Source organism: Saccopteryx leptura, chromosome 1 (genome assembly GCF_036850995.1).
Source record: "Saccopteryx leptura isolate mSacLep1 chromosome 1, mSacLep1_pri_phased_curated, whole genome shotgun sequence".
Lineage (NCBI taxonomy): Eukaryota > Metazoa > Chordata > Mammalia > Chiroptera > Emballonuridae > Saccopteryx > Saccopteryx leptura.
The window spans coordinates 154,014,039-154,033,628 of record NC_089503.1 but is presented as its reverse complement, the minus strand read 5'-3'; the positions used below and the strand labels follow the sequence as shown (position 1 = coordinate 154,033,628).

General features: G+C 39.1%; 1 protein-coding gene across 2 annotated transcripts in view; it reads right to left on the bottom strand.

Annotated features, from left to right (window-relative positions):
- Positions 1–439: 439 nt before the first annotated feature.
- EMB (embigin) overlaps positions 440–19,590 on the bottom strand; it is a 51,384-nt gene continuing 32,233 nt past the window's right edge. For both annotated transcript variants that reach the window (XM_066377939.1, XM_066377949.1), the window contains exons 5-9: positions 15,243–15,370; positions 12,708–12,987; positions 11,887–11,920; positions 7,974–8,028; positions 440–7,385 (exon numbers count right to left, since the gene is read on the bottom strand). In XM_066377939.1, coding sequence (XP_066234036.1) covers positions 7,368–7,385; positions 7,974–8,028; positions 11,887–11,920; positions 12,708–12,987; positions 15,243–15,370 — 515 coding nt within the window. In that variant the 3' untranslated portion in view covers positions 440–7,367. The remainder of the gene's footprint in view (positions 7,386–7,973; positions 8,029–11,886; positions 11,921–12,707; positions 12,988–15,242; positions 15,371–19,590) is intronic.

The following is a 19,590-nucleotide window of genomic DNA, read 5'->3' as shown; positions in this document are numbered from 1 at the left end:
GAGGGCTAGATGGAAGGGGGAGAAGCATATGGTCACTTCTCATGTATGCCCTGACCAGAGATTGAACGCAGGACATCCATACACCTGGCCAACACTCTATCCACTGAACCAACTGTCCAGGGCCTAAATTTATATTTTAATCAGTATTAAAATTTTAAATTAAAAATATATTTTCTAATACTCAAATTGTTAACTCAGAGTAAATTTTTTAAAACTAATTGCCTTATTAAATATATCCTTTGAGTTATATGCAACAAAAGTTTTTTTAAACATTCTAATACAGACATTTTCGGTGCTATGTACACAATACAGAAAGGTGTTAATGACAATTTAGACACATATGCTAAAGAAAGAAAACATTACAATTAGGAAACCTGTCATAATAAATCCATAATTTTTTATTTTAAAAAACAGTAACATTCATGGTCAAATTTATATTTAAGAGACAAGCAATTAATATAAACATTTTGTATGTTTAACAGCATTATAGTTAATTATATATGTAATTAGTCTCATTTTTATTTGTCAAATAAATTTTAGAAAAATAAGTTTGTGCTAGATTATTTTCTCAAATAAATTACAAATTAATAAAGCAGAATCACTTTTTATGAATAATAGTTTTTCAAGATAATAACTAACACACCAAAGTAATATAGGTATTTTAACCAATATTCTAAACAAGTTTGCCTAGCATGTTCCCATTTGGGAAATGAGGGTTTAAGAAATATGGATTATACAGGGTAACCATGTGATTAAAAGTAATTTTGACGCTATTCACAAGTGATCACCGATTTCATAATTAAATTTTATCCTACGGGAATAATCACACATTCCTGATTCACTGAGAATCACACAGATGTTATTAGGACACATTAATCATAAGGATAAACACGTCCAAATTGTTCAGTTCATTTCACAGGCTCTCAAAAATAGGACCTTCTTTTCCAGTTTCTCTTACAATACATGGATCATACTTTTGAATGCTGATACATTTTAAATTATTTTTGGAAAGTAATAAATCTTTAAGCTTACTAAATTATCTCATTATATCGGTGCTTCTCAATAGTGAGATAGACAGAGCATGGGATAAGGTTAAATCTTTCCTTGAAAGTGAATTTATGTTTATCATTCAAACTTGCTGTTGCTGTGGCCACTGTGCCTAGTCTAGAACATCTGGAAAATACTTAATGCTTTCCTGCAGGCTGAAAATGTGACCATCTCATCTCTTTCCTGTTTGTTATCCTGGTAAAACTATACGTAGCAACTTCTTTCATCTCAGAGTCTGGGTGATGAATCTTATGGTAACATCAGCTATCGAGCAGTAAAATTGGGGTGGTGAGGAAGATTCCCCAAACACAAGCATTCAGATTCCCAGCATAGATCCCAGCAAGTCTGCCCTACCACAGGTCCTAGAAGCCTTAAGAATAAGAGTATAAAACTTGTTATGTAACTGACCATCTAAAGGCGTGACATTTAAAAAAAAAATGACAGCTGATAGACAATAGCCTCATTTTCTAAGAAACATACAAGTAGCAAGTGAAAGCTCTTCAACCTGGTGGTTAAACCTACTCTTGAAGAGGACTTTTTGGATTTCAATCCCAGCACCAAACACTTAATCTCTCTAAACTTCAGTTTCCTCGCCTCTGCAAAAGTAGATGATAATAGTTCCTATATACGATGACATGGAGGTCATGTGATGTATAATATATATCCTCCATAAAGAACACAGCTGACAAACAGGGCAGGAAACCCAACTTCATTCCTGAATATCTCAGGACAGAAATGCACCTTGAGAGCTCCAGTTTCCTTATCTATACTAGAGTAGGATAAACCCACAGTTAATTAACCAAAATCAAGGTAGATGTTACACAAAATAGGTATAAGTTAAGGTTCCGAAATAATTGAGTCATTTATCTATTTTTCATTTATTCAATAAATAGTTCAGAGCATGTGATAAGTAGGTCACTGTATTTTTTCATGAATCCTGGAACACTTACTTGAATTTATTCCCATCTCAAGATGAACAACGCAAATACAGAAGAAGTCCCTAAATTATTGCATAGCCTTGTTCAATTAGAGTTGTTCATTTTCTATAAAGAGGCACAACAGATATTTCATAAGTCGTTTCACATAAATCTTCTTAAATGCCTCAAAGATGAAGATCCAGAGAATAAGGGAGCAGAACTGACATTTTTTTAATATAAATTTGGTCCAAGATGAACTTTCAGTCATCAAAACTAAACAATTAAAACTTTCTTAAGGTTCTTTCTTTTAAAATAAAAACTTGAATTGGATCCTGAGATAGTCTATCTCAGATACAGTATCTAGGATACTACAGGGGTTGACGGGAAGGAGGATGAGACATTCAGTGTCATCCTAATGTCACTACATATCCTAACGGCACTAATGTCAGCGCTGGCCAACAGCACCATGCCAAGTGTTCACATTCTTCATGTTTAATTAAAGTTCATACATTGGCAACTAACAGAAAGAATAATGTTATTATGTGCTGGACATGATAATAACATGATGATGTTATTATCATGGACAATATGTGCTGTCCATGAAAAATAGACAACATAAATCTAAATGGGTTGGAAGCAACAAACCCTGTATAAGAGTTTAGGAAGCAGAACTCTCTTTGCTCACTAGATATCAATACATTATTAAAATTTCTGACAAGACTTCTAATTTTACTACTTTGTGTTTTTCAAAGTAACAGAAGCAAACAATTCAAGTTATAAAAGCTTGCTCATCTCTGTTAAAATATTTTGTATTGATTCTGATGTAACAATTCAGGTTGTTCTAAAAATAAGAACAAATTTATGAAATTTGATTTTCACTTATACATTTATCCATTCAACACACATTTCATGACATTTCTAATGTATCCTCTCTGTGGTAAATGCAGGACACAAATAAAAAGCACACCAATCAGGAAAGAGAAGAATAAATATATATTTATAATACAGGGTAATAAGCACAAAGAGGTATGTAGTTGCTTGAGTATATCAGATGGTACTCCACTAGTCTGAGTGTTTTGCCAGGAAATAACATCAGAGTAAAGCTCTGAAAGCTAACCTTGAATTACTCAGTGGGGAGGAGGTTCCAGGGACAGCATTCTAAACCAGGTCCTGATAAATTCTAAGCCAAGTCAAGACACTGGAGAGAGATTAGGAATTTGGAAAACAGCAATATTCAAAAACAGCCAAGCCTGACCAGGCAGTGACGCAGTGGATAGAGCGTCAGACTGAGATGTGGAGGACCCAGGTTCGAAACCCTGCGGTGGCCGGCTTAAGCACGGGCTCACCAGCTTGATTGCAGGGTCGCTGGCTTGAGCATGGGATTATAGACATGACCCCATGGTCGCTGGCTTGAGTTCAAAGTCACTGGCTTGAGCCCAAGGTCACTGGCTTGAGCAAGGGGTCACTCGCTCTGGCTGCAGCCCCCCGTCAAAGCACATATGAGAAAGCAATCAGTGAACAACTAAGGAGATTAAGAAGCCACAACAAAATATTGATGCTTCTCATCTCTCTCCCTTCCTGTCTGTCCCTAACTGTCCCTCTCTCTGTCTCTCTCTCTCTGTCTCTGTCACACACAAAAAAAGAAACAGCCAAGGCGAGCCTGCAGAAGTGTGACACGGATGCCATCTCATTAAGTCACATAGTGAGCTTTGTGCTTTAGAAAAATGATTTGGGCAGCAATGTGAAAAACGGATGTGCAGAAGCTGAGACTGAGGTAGGAACACCAAGCCCTTGGCTGTAGCGGCTGGACAGGGGGAGGTAGGGAGGCTGTGGGTGGGTTAATGGGCTATTATAGGGGTTGGGAACCTTTTTGGCTGAGAGAACCATGAACGCCACATATTTTAAAATGTAATTCCATGAGAGCCATACAACAACCCATGTACATTACGCATTATCCAATAAAAATTGGGTGTTGTCCCAGAGGACAGCTGTGATTGGCTCCAGCCACCCGCAACCATGAACATGAGTGGTAGGAAATGAATGGATTGTAATACATGAGAATGTTTTATATTTTTACTGTTATTATTATTTTTTTTATTAAAGATTTGTCTGCGAGCCAGATGCAGCCATCAAAAGAGCCACATCTGGCTTGTGAGCCATAGATTCCCAACCCCTGGGCTATTATTGGAAGGCCAAAGGAAGGGAGATTTGTAACACATTTAAGTTAATGGAGGGGAAGAAAATATCACAGTGAGTACTAGATTTTGGCCTAAGTAACTGGATAGTGAGGAAAACAAGGAAGACTACAAAGAGAGAAGATTAACATTCGAGTATAAGCTAAAATCAAAGGATTGAACTTTTTTCTGACACTAAATCTACTTAATATGCTGTAAAATCCTGTTCACTGGAAAGATTAATAGCATTTTCCATCTGATGTATAAATGGGCAGTGTTTTTCCTACTTCAGATTACTTAGTATTTTAGTCAACTGACAACTGGTCATTATGAGTTAATGCATTTATCATCTCCACAAGGTTAGTTAATGGAAGCTCTCATTTTTAATCTAATAACATTAGAGAAGTAATTTTCCAGAGGTCCTCCAGAGAGACTCTGAGAAGCCAAATTTCAACTTTAATTTTCTGAGTACTTTTTCTGCTTACAGTTACTGAAATAAATGGTCTTTTCTAAGAAAAACAGCCAGCCACTATCACTTAAAAATTTAATGTACTATGTAAATATTTCAGATCATTTAACCTTGGGGCAGCAATTTCTCTTACTTGAAAAGTATTTTAGCCTAAGTAGTCGTAGCAAAGTGTTAGACTCCATACTGCGTCTGAGCTACAAATAGTTTTGGGTTTGTACATACTCAGTCACATGGATATGGTTTTAAATTGGACTTGGTCAAACACAGATCTAATTTCTCACTGGACTGAAATTGTTTAGATTAATTAAGTGAACTAATTGGTTCTCTGTCATCGTATAGATATGACCCAAGATAATGTCATCTAATTAATAATGAATGAAACCAACACAAATGCATGGCTTTATGGCTCAAGAATACAATGAAATCTGTCATGATTTAAGGGGTGTATCCTCGTTCAAAATACTTATATGTAGACTTTACACATTTTGCACAAAATACTACTACTACAAAATAGTGGGCAGCTTCCAAGTTACTACTTTCTATGGATTATTCATACTAGTAATGTTCTTAACATTAGTTGGGATGCCATAGATTAAAATTTCACTGCCAGAATTTTATTATAATTTTCTCAGCCAGCACATCACATACATTTCTATAAATTTTTTTTTAACTCATTGAACTCTGCTTCTCCAAATTCTAATCCCCTCATCATGAAGAATGTGGGTTCCTAGCCACCATCTCACATCCCTCTCTGCTTCTTACTGTTCTGAACTCCACTTCCTGACAGCAGTGGGACTCTGGGCCCTCCATCCTGAAGGACGCCCAGCAGGCTGTACAGCAGGGGTCCTCAAACTATGGCCCTGCGGGCCGCATGCGGCCCCCTGAGGCCATTTATCCGGCCCCTGCTGCACTTCTGGAAGGGGCACCTGTTTCACTGGTGGTCAGTGAGAGGAGCATAGTTCCCATTGAAATACTGGTCAGTTTGTTGATTTAAATTTACTTGTTCTTTATTTTAAATATTGTATTTGTTCCCGTTTTGTTTTTTTACTTTAAAATAAGATATGTGCAGTGTGCATCGGGATTTGTTCATAGTTTTTTTTATAGTCCGGCCCTCCAACGGTCTGAGGGACAGTGAACTGGCCCCCTGTGTAAAAAGTTTGGGGACCCCTGCTGTACAGTATTGTCCTCAATGCAATCTACTCTTCTTCAATATAATTTTAACACTCTGCTCAAAGCCATTGACAAAGTTCCATGTCTACTCATATTTCCCTAGATTTGGCTGGACTGATTTTGATCATATTTTGGTTTCATAGGCAATAGAAACTAAGTAGTCTATTTCTGAAGGAAAGTCTAAGGCATTTCCGACATCACAAAAGTGATGTAGTATTTTCTGGGTTTCAGACAAAAGAATTAGCATTGTAAAGCACTAATAGTGCCTTTTTAGAGATGTAGCCAGCCAGCTACAGACACTAAGAAACCAGGTATCAAGTCAAAAGTACCAGGAAACCATGAACCACAGAGGCATCCGTGTAGCAGTGTGACATTATGACTATACGACGACACCCTATGACAACAGTACTTGATGGAACTCAGGAAATCCAAAACCCATGGCTTTAAAAAATGCTCTGCATAGGCCCTGGCCGGTTGGCTCAGTGGTAGAGCGTCAGCCTGGTGTGCAGGGGTCCCGGGTTCAATTCCCAGCCGGGGCACATAGGAGAAGCACCCATCTGCTTCTCCACCCCTCCCCCTCTCCTTCCTCTCTGTCTCTCTCTTCCCCTCCCGCAGCAAGGCTCCATTCGAGCAAAGATGGCCCGGGTGCTGGGGATGGCTCCTTGGCCTCTGCCCCAGGCACTAGAATGGCTCTGGTTGCAACAGAGCGACGCCCCAGAGGGGCAGAGCATCGCCCCCTGGTGGGCAGAGCGTCGCCCCCTGTGGGCATGCCGGGTGGATCCCGGTCGGGCGCATGCAGGAGTCTGTCTGACTGTCTCTCCCCATTTCCAGCTTCAGAAAAATACAAAAAAAAAAAAAAAATGCTCTGCATAAAGACTAAGAATCACTTTACCCTGGTGTCCAAAAGCAGCAGATGTGGGTGGAAGAGAGACTGGGAAATTTGCCTGTGTGGTCACAGAGCAAGTGCACAGTTTTGTTTCTTGAGCTGTAAACCAGTATTTGTGGAGGAAAACTGTTTTCCTTGTGGTAACTGTAGAAAGTAACCATCAATAGCAAAGGCAAAAAGTATTCTATTCTTAATAAAGACACACTTTTTTTTTTCCAACATAGCAGAAGGAAGAAGTTTACATGAATATTATTACAACTAGTTTTGTACATAGTAAGGAAGACTGAGAGAGAAAAAATTTCAAGGCAAATGGCAAAGGCTTCCTTTTTAATGAGTTGTTTGGTTACAACAAGTTTTGAGAGACATTGGCGTATGAACTATTAACTGGTTTTGCTGGTGTCTGTCCTGTTCTGGATGTCCACTGAAGACCAAAATAAAATTTATTATCCTGCGTTATTGCTCACAGAATATACAATATTTAATATAATTTACCTTGCTTTTATGTAAAATAGTTACAGAATGAAAAGATCTTTCGATCTGAGGTAGCACCTATTATTTACAAAGGTACTGTTGAACGTGTTGCTTAAACTTTTTATTCTTTGAAAAATAAAAACTCTGACGTTCTTTAACATGAAGCATAAAACAAAGCAGAAAAACAAACTCTTTATACATCTTCCCATGGCTCTTGGCATGACGCTTCTTGTTCACTGGGCCACTGATTCCTGAGTTACATAAAACAAAGTGAAATTTAATTAGCAAGTCCCCATTCTTCAATAATGACTTATCATCACGTTTGTAAAGAGAAAACTGCTGAGGGGGGGTGACCCAAACTACCACTAAAACTAACAGTTCCTGTTCTAACTATTCAGGAGAACAAGGCCGATGAACTGAGAAAATGTTTTATTCTAGTCAATAAAAAAAAAAAGTTGATATGAACCAAAAATATGGGAATGTGTGAGAATAAAATGAGAGAATCCAGAAAAATTGAGAGAGGAAAAAAATAAAACTAAATGAAAAGTTGTAAAAGAAACTAGCCTACGGTGACAAAAGAAAGAACATATATAGAGGCAATGCAATACAATTACTTTTAGACTGGGTCTCTGGTGGTAAAAAAAAAAGATATTTATTGCTGTATAAAATTATATTTTCTCCCATAATGTGGTAAATAAGCATATCCAAGCACATAGTGATTGACTAGGTCTTTAATAAAGCTAAAAAAAAGAAGAAAGAAAAAGTACCTCAATTAGTAGACGGCCTACGTATATTCAATTTTACCTTTTATTTGGGATACCATTAAGAAGTAAACTTACATTTTTTCTGTGCCTGGGAGCATTATTTTCTACACCATTGTTATCATCTGATTTCCTATATTGAAAATAAAAAAAAAAGAAAATCATTGATGTCTACACTGCATATAATTAAGTCAGGAATCATCTACAGTATGGCCATTAGATAAATACAGACAGAATTAATGCCTCTCAAACATGCTGTACTCAGAATGTTGATTTGTTGCCACAGATGACAATGACAAAGGCCTGTTTATGTTATTCTGAGGGAGAATTGCTTCTCCCTAAGGACATGTGGGGGCTTGGGTATGTGGCTGTAGCGTGTGTGTTGTATGACACACGCAAGCCAATCTGTGAGATACAGGTTTTGTGCTTGGACATGTTTACTCCATTGGATTAGAGGCTAAACATGGTTCTTTATCTCCCCAGTGTGCATCAGAGCAAGAAGACAAGTCTGGGCCTCAGATTGCTAAAACAGGAGTGATTAAACTAGATGACAAAGGTGGATAATGAGTGCCCTTCCAGGTCTGACAGGCAGCTTTAAGCTCATTAAGCTAATAACACCAGAGAATAAATCCAACCACCGAATCAATTATGTCCAAATTGGCAGGGGGCAGGTAGGGAGAACTGTGTGGATTAAATATCCAAGTGGATCAGATAATGAGTGAGCCCCTTATTGAAAAAGACTGTTTTTATGTTATATATTTAGTACTATGTTTAAAAATCATTTTCATCAACTATGCATCATCAGTATTTGACTAAACACACATACATATGAACATTGTAGATAAATAAACTGAGGCATAATATTTATTCTCTGTCAATAAATATGTATCTCCCAACTAAAAATTCTAAAAGGGCATTGGTAAAGCATTGATCTCCAAACCAGTTCAAGTGCCCTTAACACGTGTGTGCAATCTAGAGATACTACTATAACCTAAAGATGAGAAAAACAAAATAGTGTCAGTGACCTCTCTGGAGCAAGACCGGAGGAAGGAAAAGAATGGATGTGATCCCAGTTCTCAAAAAGCAAAAAGTCAATGCATTAGACTAGAGATTGAATCATTTTGACTTGCTAAAATATTCCAGCCTGACCAGGTGGTGGCGCAGTAGATAGAGCATCGGGTCTACGGCCATACCACCCTGAACGCGCCCGATCTCGTCTGATCTCGGAAGCTAAGCAGGGTCGGGCCTGGTTATTACTTGGATGGGAGCATCGGACTGGGATGCGAAGGACCCAGGTTAGAGACTCCAAGGTTGCCAGCTTGAGCGCGGGCTTGTCTGGTTTGAGCAAAAACTCAACAGCTTGGACCCAAGGTCGCTGGCTCGAGCAAGGGGTTACTCGGTCTGCTGTAGCCTAACGGTTAAGGCACATGTGAGAAAGCAATCAATGAACAACTAAGGTGTTGCAACGAAATACTGATGATTGATGCTTCTCATCTCTCTCTGTTCCTGTCTGTCTGTCCCTATCTATCCCTCTCTCTGACTCTGTCTCTGTAAAAAAATAAATAAAATAAAATATTCCAGAAAAAAAATTTTTTAAGTATTTTTTAAATAAAGTTGGCTACATAAATGAAAATAAAATAATTAAAAATGGATCATCTGCTCCAGGCTGTGTGTCTTAAACAAACCCAAAGGTACGGAGCCCTGAGCGCTCTCCAGCTGTCACCGCCAAGGGGCCACTGAGTTGGGAGAACAGGACAACCAGGCAGAGTTGTAGCTCCTTCCAATATCTGAATGACTGTCATGTATATTATATAACTCTAAGTATAAGAAAGGGACCCATATGTGGGAACCAGAAAGAAAGTTCCAATTTATATAAATAAGATGCCCAATTGTCCAGAAAGTGGAACAATTAATTCTCTCCCAATTGCTAGAGTCTGTGATACAAAGGTAACACAGTTTTATTCCTATCTAGGGTTATGAGATTCCTGATATAATAATTGTTATTATTTTAATTAAGTGAGAGCAGGAAAGGCAGAGAGACAGACTCACACATGCGCCGTGACCGGGACCCAGCTGGCAAACCCCCGTATGGGGCAATGCTGTGCCTATCTGGAGCATTGTTTTGTTGCTCTGCAACTGAGCTATTTTTAGTGCCTGAGGCAGAAGCCAGGGAGCCATCCTCAGCTCCCAGGGCCAACTCACTTGAGACAATCAAGCCATGGAGGGCACCAAGAGAGAGTATGAGAGGAGGGCGTAGGAGGAGGGGTGGAGAAGTAGATGGTCACTTCTTCTGTGTGCCCTGACCAGGAATTGAACCTGGGATATTCACATGCCAGACTAGTGCTCTACTACTGAGCCAACCAGCCAGGGCCCTGATATAATTATTTTATGTCCTTAATTTAGAAGCTCATATCATGTTGATTTATTTTACTTATCATATGTGAATTGAGCAAATAACTATTTTGAATAATGTCTGCAAACATCTGAATGACAACTATACAGTCCTGTCCTGCTCTTTAACTGTGGCTATAGCTCTCACACCTCACAGCACCTGTTGACTGACATACTTGACGTGTGGTATTTTTTTGGTAATGGCTCAAGCTGCCAATTTCCTAGGTTTCTTCTAGCTGATTTCATCATGTCTCATTTCCCTGGTCCCCAGTCCTTGGCTCTGTTACTTGGATTTTTTCTGAATACGTGTTGACATACTATCTTCTATATTATTGTTGTCTCAAGTGTACAATGTAGTGAGTGATTCAACTACACTGGATTGCTACATAAGGTATATATTTATATACCTTACCATGTGATCACCACAATATGTCTAGTGGTCATCTATCACCATACATATGAAGCTATTACCATATTGTTGACTGTTTTCCCTGTGCTGTGCATTACATCCCTGTGGCTTACTCATGGACCTAGACGGTACTGTGTCAAGTAAAATAAATCAGACAGAGAAAGGCAAGTACCATATGATTTCACTTATTTGCAGAGGCAGATTAAGGTCGGTTGAGGCCCCAGGCACAGAAGAAAATATTGGGCGCCTTACATTAAAGTAAGTTGGGGTTTTGTGAGGCCCTTCAGAAGTCGGGGCCCAGGGCGCATGACCAGTGCACCTGCCGTTAAATCCTCCTCTGCTTATTTGTGGAATCTACAAAAACAACACAAACAAACAAATTGAACAGAAACAGAATCTTGGAGAACACACAGGCAGTCGCCAGAGTGGAGAGAGGATGGATGAAAGAGAGGAAGGGCAGTAAGATGTACAAACGTCCAGTTATAAAATAAACGTAGCTCAGATTTTAATCCCCATCGTGGTCACCTCCGTCGCTGAACCCCATGCTCAGTTCTCCGGTTTGGGGGAACTAGCCACTCCCAGAGTCAGCACAACAAATTACGTCCCTGGTAACCTCCTTCCCATATCTCCCTATGCTCAACTCTCCACAAAGGGGGCTACACGGGAGCTAGCACTCATTCCGTGTGCTTTCAAAACCGATGACTACCAGGATTGTAGGCAAGTCTTTTTCAACAAAACAGGGAATCAGAATCAATGATTAGCATTTTAAAGAAATACAGATGCCCAGACACCAACGCCAGAGGTTCTGATCCAGGAATCCAATATGCTGTGAGTAACTGGATGTTTAAAGAGCATCCTAAGTGATCAAACTATAGCCACGGTTGAGAAAAAGCGCTTCACACCTGTGGGCATCAGAGCTCACGCTGGGCACCAACAGCCTTATCTTGCTAAGTACTATCATTAAACACACTTTTTGAGGAAAAAAATGGAAGCACAGAGAAATGAAAACAAGGCCTACAAACAGGGAATTCCCGTGTCAGCAGGCAAGCCCCAGATGCTTGGTCCCAACACAGACACTGACCGAACCGGGCGCACACCCTTGTGATTCTCCTCCTGTGAATATTTTATTCTATTTTCGTTTATTTGCGTTTCACTCAAGTGAAAATTAATCTATAAAAGGAGAATACTTACAGCTGTTCAATTTGTTCAAATTCTTTCCCATCATCTGTGTAACAAAAAAAGAAGATACATATAAAGATCGGTTAATTATTCTGATGGAGCATACATAGTCAATTCAGCGTTCCCTGACTTAGGAACACACTGCCGTTTCCTTTCTCCTGCGACACCAGACAGCACCTCCAGCACGTTCTGTCTCTCCTGGCTCTCCACACCTCGCCTAAAATTTCCATCAATGTGGTCTACTGCCTTAAATTTTAACAACAGGATTGGCTGATAGAGTAATTACAAAAGTATTCAAGCTATTAAAAATGTAGCAGAAAATCAGGGAGGAATACAGAGTTTAAGATACATTTTCTTAGGGAGGACTACTGTAATGGTTCCTCAACCTGTAATCCATCAGGTACAGGCTATGAAAACAGGAAACACACTGGACAATGTCTCTTTAATGAGAACGCCAGAATGCTTGATAAAATGTTTTTAAAAGCGTTATCTAGGTGTAAAGGTAACTGCCTTTGAAATCTTTTATATTATGCTATCACAGAATTCTCTAATATTCCAGTACTGAAGCACATATCACCTAATTGGTGTGTAGGTACCAGTAACAACAAAGAAAAGGCAAGGCAAAGAAATATGTGAATACTAAAACATTTTGTTTTAGTAAGTTGAAACAGGACAGCCATCTGTACAATCTCATAGCTCACCATCACCATTGACAGTAACATAAAGATCACTCCGAATAACAAAAACTAGATTCCCCCCCACCAAAACTCCAAAGCCTCTGTAATGTATTAAATTATAACATGAGAATGTTATTTGAAAAGAATAAATTCTACCTGGGGGGTTTCTTTTCTTTTGGGTGCACTTTTCAAAGAGCATAATAATAGACACTAAAACAACCACCTCAGCAGCTACTGCAAAAAATGGTTTGAGGGGCACCCAATAGCTCAGCACGACAAGTTCAATGGTATCTTCACTCTCGCCTAATTGGAATGTGGCATGGCATCGGTACGACCCCTGGTCCTCTTCTGAGAGATCCAGTATCCTGAGCTTCGTCTCACTAGCATTGGCTCCAGTGATCACATACTTATCGTTCTTCTGAACATCAACAGGAACCTAATATAAGAAGACATTAAAATCCATTTCTGTCACATTGCATACAAGATATGTGTTCTAAAGGATCTAGTTTTGAGTGAAAGCTATAAGATCATGCCAAGAAAACTGCTTACCAGAAGAGGGCATATTAAAATTTGTAAAAAAAAAAAAATTCTACATAACAGAGCTCGATTCTGACTATGAGTTCCATCTCCGAGAGGTCGCAAACAAAGGAAGAGTATCCTTTGCCCTGTGAATACTTAGCCCTGAATGTTTGAAGCGACAGCCTGTAGGTCATCATGGTTAAATGCCATGTGAGAATTAAAAACCCAGAAAATTCCCAGCCACCTGGGTTTCACATTCTAATTCTTGACAAGTTGCTCAAAGAACTGTCTCCTTGGCAAACAGAGATAAACATTAAATCAATGATTAAACTAATGAAGCTATTAAGTCTGACCCTTCCAATAAAGGTAGGTCACTGGCGCCTGACACTGGAAGTCCCTGTGATGGACTTTTCCGGCCTTTTCGGGGGATGGAGGAGAATTGGTAGAAGTTTCCCTTGAGTGTGGTGCATGTGGTGGTCTGTCCACTCTCCATCTTTCCATATCTGACCTTGCCTCTCTCAGGCAAGCTAGCTTCTGAGATTTGCTGGGTTTTCCCAGCCTCTCAAGAGCCACACAAAACTGTTTGGTGGCTTATTTATTTAATACACTTCAATTAAATTTTATTCTCAGGCCGCTCGATGCCTTCAGCGCTCTGTCACTCAATTGCACTGCTCAATAAATGCTGATCTGCATGCAAATATTCTTGGAGGTTTTCTGATGAAGAACTGTGAGTTTATTATTTGCCCCCCTCCCGCAGTATAAATAACCTGGCTCCCGGTGCAGAGCACAGCACTGTTATACTTTTTACAAATGTATCCTCTCTAACTCAGTGCTGATAAACCAAAGTACATACTGCATGAGTAACGAGTGTCCAAAGTGATTCTCATGCACATAGGTGGTGTACTTTTTAAGAAAACATTTGACCTAAAGTTTTAACCTGAACCCACTTCTCTGTATTTTCTCACCTCCTAATGTGACCTCTGTTTAGGGCAAAATGAAGAGAAAATTAGTATAACAAGTGGAGAGAAGCACAGACTACATTCTAAAAATTTAGTATAATTCGATTTAGGATAGTTTTTGTCAGTATCACACATGTCCAGATAAATTAGACTGCATATCTCCAATACCACAATTGATATATATTATTTTTAAAAATTTATGTTTTTAAAAAATATTTACATACACAAAATGATTGTCTTTCCTAATCCTAAAGAAAAAAATAAACAGAAATATTTGTGATTTAAGTCTATTAAGTGATTTGGAGCCATTTCTTTGAAAAACCAAACCGGTATGATCACAAAATCAGTTACTCTCATTTTTGAGTCCTGTCTCAGTCCTCCTTCAAACATCTATGATAGCATCAATTTTGTCTAAAAATAAATTTAATATTTCATTATAAGATCAGCACTGTCTCATATTGATCCCTCCAGAATTATAACTTGCCTTTACAGAATATAATTTCAATGATCATTAGCAGCAGCAGCACAATAAATGGGTGTCCCCTAAAGGACAATTTCCTAAATTTCCATGCTAGAAGAGGCTATCTGGGAGGAATAGAGAGAGCCGGAAATTATTTCTTGAATACTCCTATTTTTCTTAACATTAGCTCTTTGCATATCCTTTACTTCCTTAGTAGAAATTTTAAATATTTGACTTCTTTTAAATCTCCAGAATGTCAAAAGAGTTACTGAAAGACCCAAGGCCCAGGTTCAAATTACCAAGTTTTTCTTCCTTTTCTCAAATGGTGTCATTGTACTGCATTCTACAACAAGTGTTTCCAGAGACAGAAGCAGGAAAAGAAGATTGCTCTTTTAAATTACTTTCATGAAACGATAAAGGGAAAAAAATCATTTTGTTGGGTTATTACTAAAGTCGCCAACTAAAAAGGATTTGTAACTTCCTTTCAAAGAATTTAAATAAATTGACAAATCTAAAAAAAAAATGCAAAGTACCAGCTAATGAAACAGTAAGGGTATCCTCAGATGTATAATGTAATAAACTAAAAACATTAAATGACAACTCTATTGATCACTGTCTTTTCTTTTTGAATATATACTAAAGATAAAGATAACAGATTTATAAACAGTCCTAGCAATTCCGAGGCTGTTATAATTTTATTTGTGAAATAAAAGTTTTATTTGTTTTCTCCAAATTAAAGAAATATGGTCTTACCTGTGCACTCTCATTAATACTGTACCAGGTCCAATTTACAGGAGAACAATCATGGCATTTACATATCAAGAGAGCTGAATCCCCTATATAAGTGATTAATGATTTGTGTTTTCCATGAAGTTCAGGGACTAAGAAAAATTTAGAGAAAAGTATATTACTGAAAGAGTTTGAATAGGGAGGATATACTCCAGTTGAAGTTAATATCTTTCATTTTCTCATTAACATGGCTTTAGTTAGTTTTAGTTTTATATACAATGAAACTAGTTCATGGTAGTTAGGGTGTATAATAGCAACAGTAACGGTAGACAGACAGCTCAATATAATTGTGCATAATGTAGAAATAGAAGAATAGCCTTCCATTATTGAACCTAATACCAATCACAAGTACTGTCATAAGCTGCTACCTGCTTTGGATAGGAAAGAAACTTGGTGTTTCAGCCCTATTTCTTCCCACCTGCTAAATTACTTTGGAACAAATTTTTTTTTCAAAGTTTTATCCTTAGCTGGCATTTGACTGAGGTGACAAGATTTTCAAAATATAAACTATTTAGCTCAGGGGTCGGGAACCTATGGCTCACGAGCCAGATGTGGCTCTTTTGATGGCTACATCTGGCTCACAGACAAATCTTTAATAAAAAATAATAATAATAATGGTAAAAATATAAAACATTCTCATGTATTACAATCCATTCATTTCCTACCGCTCATGTTCATGGTTGCGGGTAGCTGGAGCCAATCACAGCTGTCCTCCAGGACAACACCAAATTTTTATTAGATAATGCATAACGTACATGGGTCATTGTATGGCTCTCATGGAATTACACTTTAAAATATGTGGCGTTCATGGCTCTCTCAACCAAAAAGGTTCTCAACCCCTGATTTAGCTGATAAAGATCTATGAACTATCATAAATCAAGGACTTGGAGAATGTGGGAACATGAAAAAAAAACAGTAGAAAAGGAAAAGAGGTAAAACAAACAAACAAAAAAACACTTTCATAAGGTTTTATAAAAAATGTATATTAATATTCATCACAATAAATTTCTGAAGAAAGTTGAAAGTAGATGTCATTAATAACAATAAAAATGAGCACTGAATTTAGAAAAAAAGTAAGTGTTAAGTAATGACTAACTTGGCCAATAAATTTTAACATAAAAAAAAAGCCAACATGGTGAAGCCAGTTCCTTCCGACTAGCCTCACAGGATATGCAGAACGAGCCACTAAGATTCCTTTCGTTGGTTTTCTCTTCCTTTTTCTTTGTCTCCTGGTTGCAGGTGTTTGGTTTTCTGTTTTGTTTTTCTTTTTTGGTTGTTGTTCAGTTTGTGAACAAATTATGTCTAAATTTTTAATACTATGTTGACAGATTTTATAGATATTGTTTGGTATGCATTTGTTATCCTATTTTAGATTTTATTTTGGGGGGAGAGAAAGGGTGGGGAATAGAAAGGTCAATTGAGTTATGAACATCAAGTTTCTAGATGAAACACGTTCCCCAGGTTCTCTTGGCTTTCTACTACCCCAAGATAATTTGGCCTGAGCTGGATGTATGAACTGTAAAGATGGAGGGGGGGGGGGGGAGGTAATTGGTAATAACTAGAAAAGAAACCCTGACTTGTGTAACCACCAGAGAAGCAGTAAAAGTGGAGCTGGAGAACAGGATTTCCTTATGGGTTCTGTCCTGAGGTGGTTACTGCTACAATGATCAGTAGTGGGAAGTCCTCTTTTTTTTTTCCTCATTGTTCAAATGGGACCTAAAACAATTCCATCGTCACCCTCTCCTCCCTCAGGACTGCTGACCAGGAAAATGTGAATGAGGCACTGCTAATAAAGTGAGGCAACTGACAGGCAGGTGTGTCACCCGCAACAGTGTCTGTGCTGCGGTGACCATAAAAGAGATAGCAGAGGGATCGACAAGTCAACGGTTCTCCACTGTTCAAAACCGAGGACATGTGTTTCGATGAAATTGAATTATCGGCAGTTTTACAGTAACCAAAGATGTGACTTTGCCAATCATGATTTATATTCATGCCACTGATAGTGTATAAAGACCTAGGAAGTTACCTCTAGGGTGTTCCTGGGAAACTAGAGAGATGAGTTATGTGGCTAGCTGGCCTGACGTCACTCCAACCAGAGGAAGCTGGTGAGCTGGCCTCATCTGAAAGTTTTTTTTTTTGTATTTTTTTTTTCTGAAGTAAGAAACAGGGAGGCAGAGAGACAGACTTCCACATGCATCCAACCAGGATCCACCCGGCATGTCCACCAGGAGGAGATGCTCTGCCCATTTGGGGAGTTGCTCCTTTGCTACCAGAGCCATTCCAGTGCCTGAGGCGGAGGTCATGGATCCATCCTCAGCACCCGGGCCAACTTTTCTCCATTGGAGCATTGGCTGGCTGTGGGAGGGGAAGAGAGAGAGAAAAAGAGAGAAGGGAGAGGGGAAGGGTGGAGATGCAGATGGGCGCTTCTCCTGTGTGCCCTGGACGAATATCAAACCCGGGACTTCCACTCGCTGGGCCTATGCTCTACCACTGAGCCAACCAGCCAGGACCTGAAAGTATTCAGAGCACTCCTCATGAGGGGCTGCTGGTCTTCCACACTCCCTACTGGTCACCATTCAGCTGAGGGCCGTTAGGGAACATTGGGTTAATGTGTGGCCATTTCAAAGATAGCACAATGTGACAGTGACGTGACAAAGATAAGATTTGGGTCCACAAAATATCTGAGTTAGAATGACGGCTCCAATGTGACCAGTATTGAGGACAAAGGCAGGCTGTGTCCCCCCCACCCCATACTGCTGTACAGGACATGAGAGCGTAAGTGCTTGGTGCAGAGTAAACACCACAAAATTCAGGTTGTTGTTGTGATCATATACTGGCACTGCTTTTTCTAACTGAGCAATTTGTAATGCTCATGGCCTTTCTCCATAGCGGTCGTCAGCCCGCTTGATAGGATGAATTACCGTCATATGCAAGAAGAACTGGGCCAACTGACCGCGTGCAGCAGGGAAGGAATAAGACCTAGAATAAAAAAGGAGCACCGGAAACTCATCTGAATTCATCTCAAAGCCAACAGAATGTAGGACAACAACCCAAAAGGAGGAAAAGGCTCCATCCAAATCGAGTCCTTTCCAGACCACCCTGCCCATTTGAGGAAGGGGATGAAAACAGAAAAAGGATGAAAAAGGAAAGATGAATTCATAGGAGGCAAGGCCCAGAAAATGAACAAATAGTAGCTTGGAGATGCGGGTGAAGGCACCCACCCACACCTGGAACAACTGTTCAATGAAACTATGAAACAAATTCGACTGCTTGGGGCACAGAGTCAAGTGCTTGGCAAAAGCAGTTGCGTTAAATTTTGTTTGTTTGGCCCTAGCCAGGTGGCTCAGTGTGGATAGAGCGTCACCTGGGCACACCAAGGTCACGGGTCCAACCCCCGGTCAGGGCACATATGAGAAGCAACCAATGAGTGCACAACTAAGTGGAACAATGAGTTGATCCCTCTCTCTCTCTCTCTCTCTCTCTCTCTCTCTCTCTTCTCCTCCCTCTCTCTTAAATCAATAGAAAACATTTAAAAATATTTTTTATTTAAGGATTACAATTTAAGTATAAATTGGAACTCTTTAAGACAGATTGCCTCAACACTGCTCCTTAGCATCCGAGAAATGAAATGAAATTGGTCAAAACTTAAAAGGAAAATCTTATTTTTCACCTATGTAGTATATGGCACCTATGTAGGACCCTAACTGTACATATTATTATAAAACAGAAGAATAAATGAAATGTCCCATTCACCATATAACTGGCTTTCAATAAAAAAGGCAATATAAAATAAATATTTTGAAGCAATCATAAGCGATCATTTTAAATCAAGAAAATAATTGCTACTCACTTGCCATTTTAAAAATAAAAGTAAAGATGGTGTCTTTCCTAGGGTCAGCACTGACATTTGTTTTCTTTTTCTTTTTCACATGTAAGTGCCTCACTTGGGCTTTGATTGTGCAGGTACCCACTTCAAAGATGGCTGTCTGAATACATACCTGCCAACCCCTGGGCTAGGTAACAAGCCATCCCCACCCACCAGAGGCTCCCTTGTTTGAGAAGTGTTTGTTGATTTCAGTAACTGACCATGTGGGCCACTTGTTGGTTTCCTCTTCCTGGGCTTTATATTCCCACCTCTTTTCTTTAAATTCACTAATAAGGCATAAGCCCGAGAAAACCTAGGCCCCTACCTATGACCCCAGCAGAAGTAGGACCCCAGGCCCCATGATCACTTGTTCTCTCTCCATGACCTCTGTGTAATTTCCAGGTCTTGTGAGTAATATGCCTGCATCTTTTCAGAGTTGACTGATGA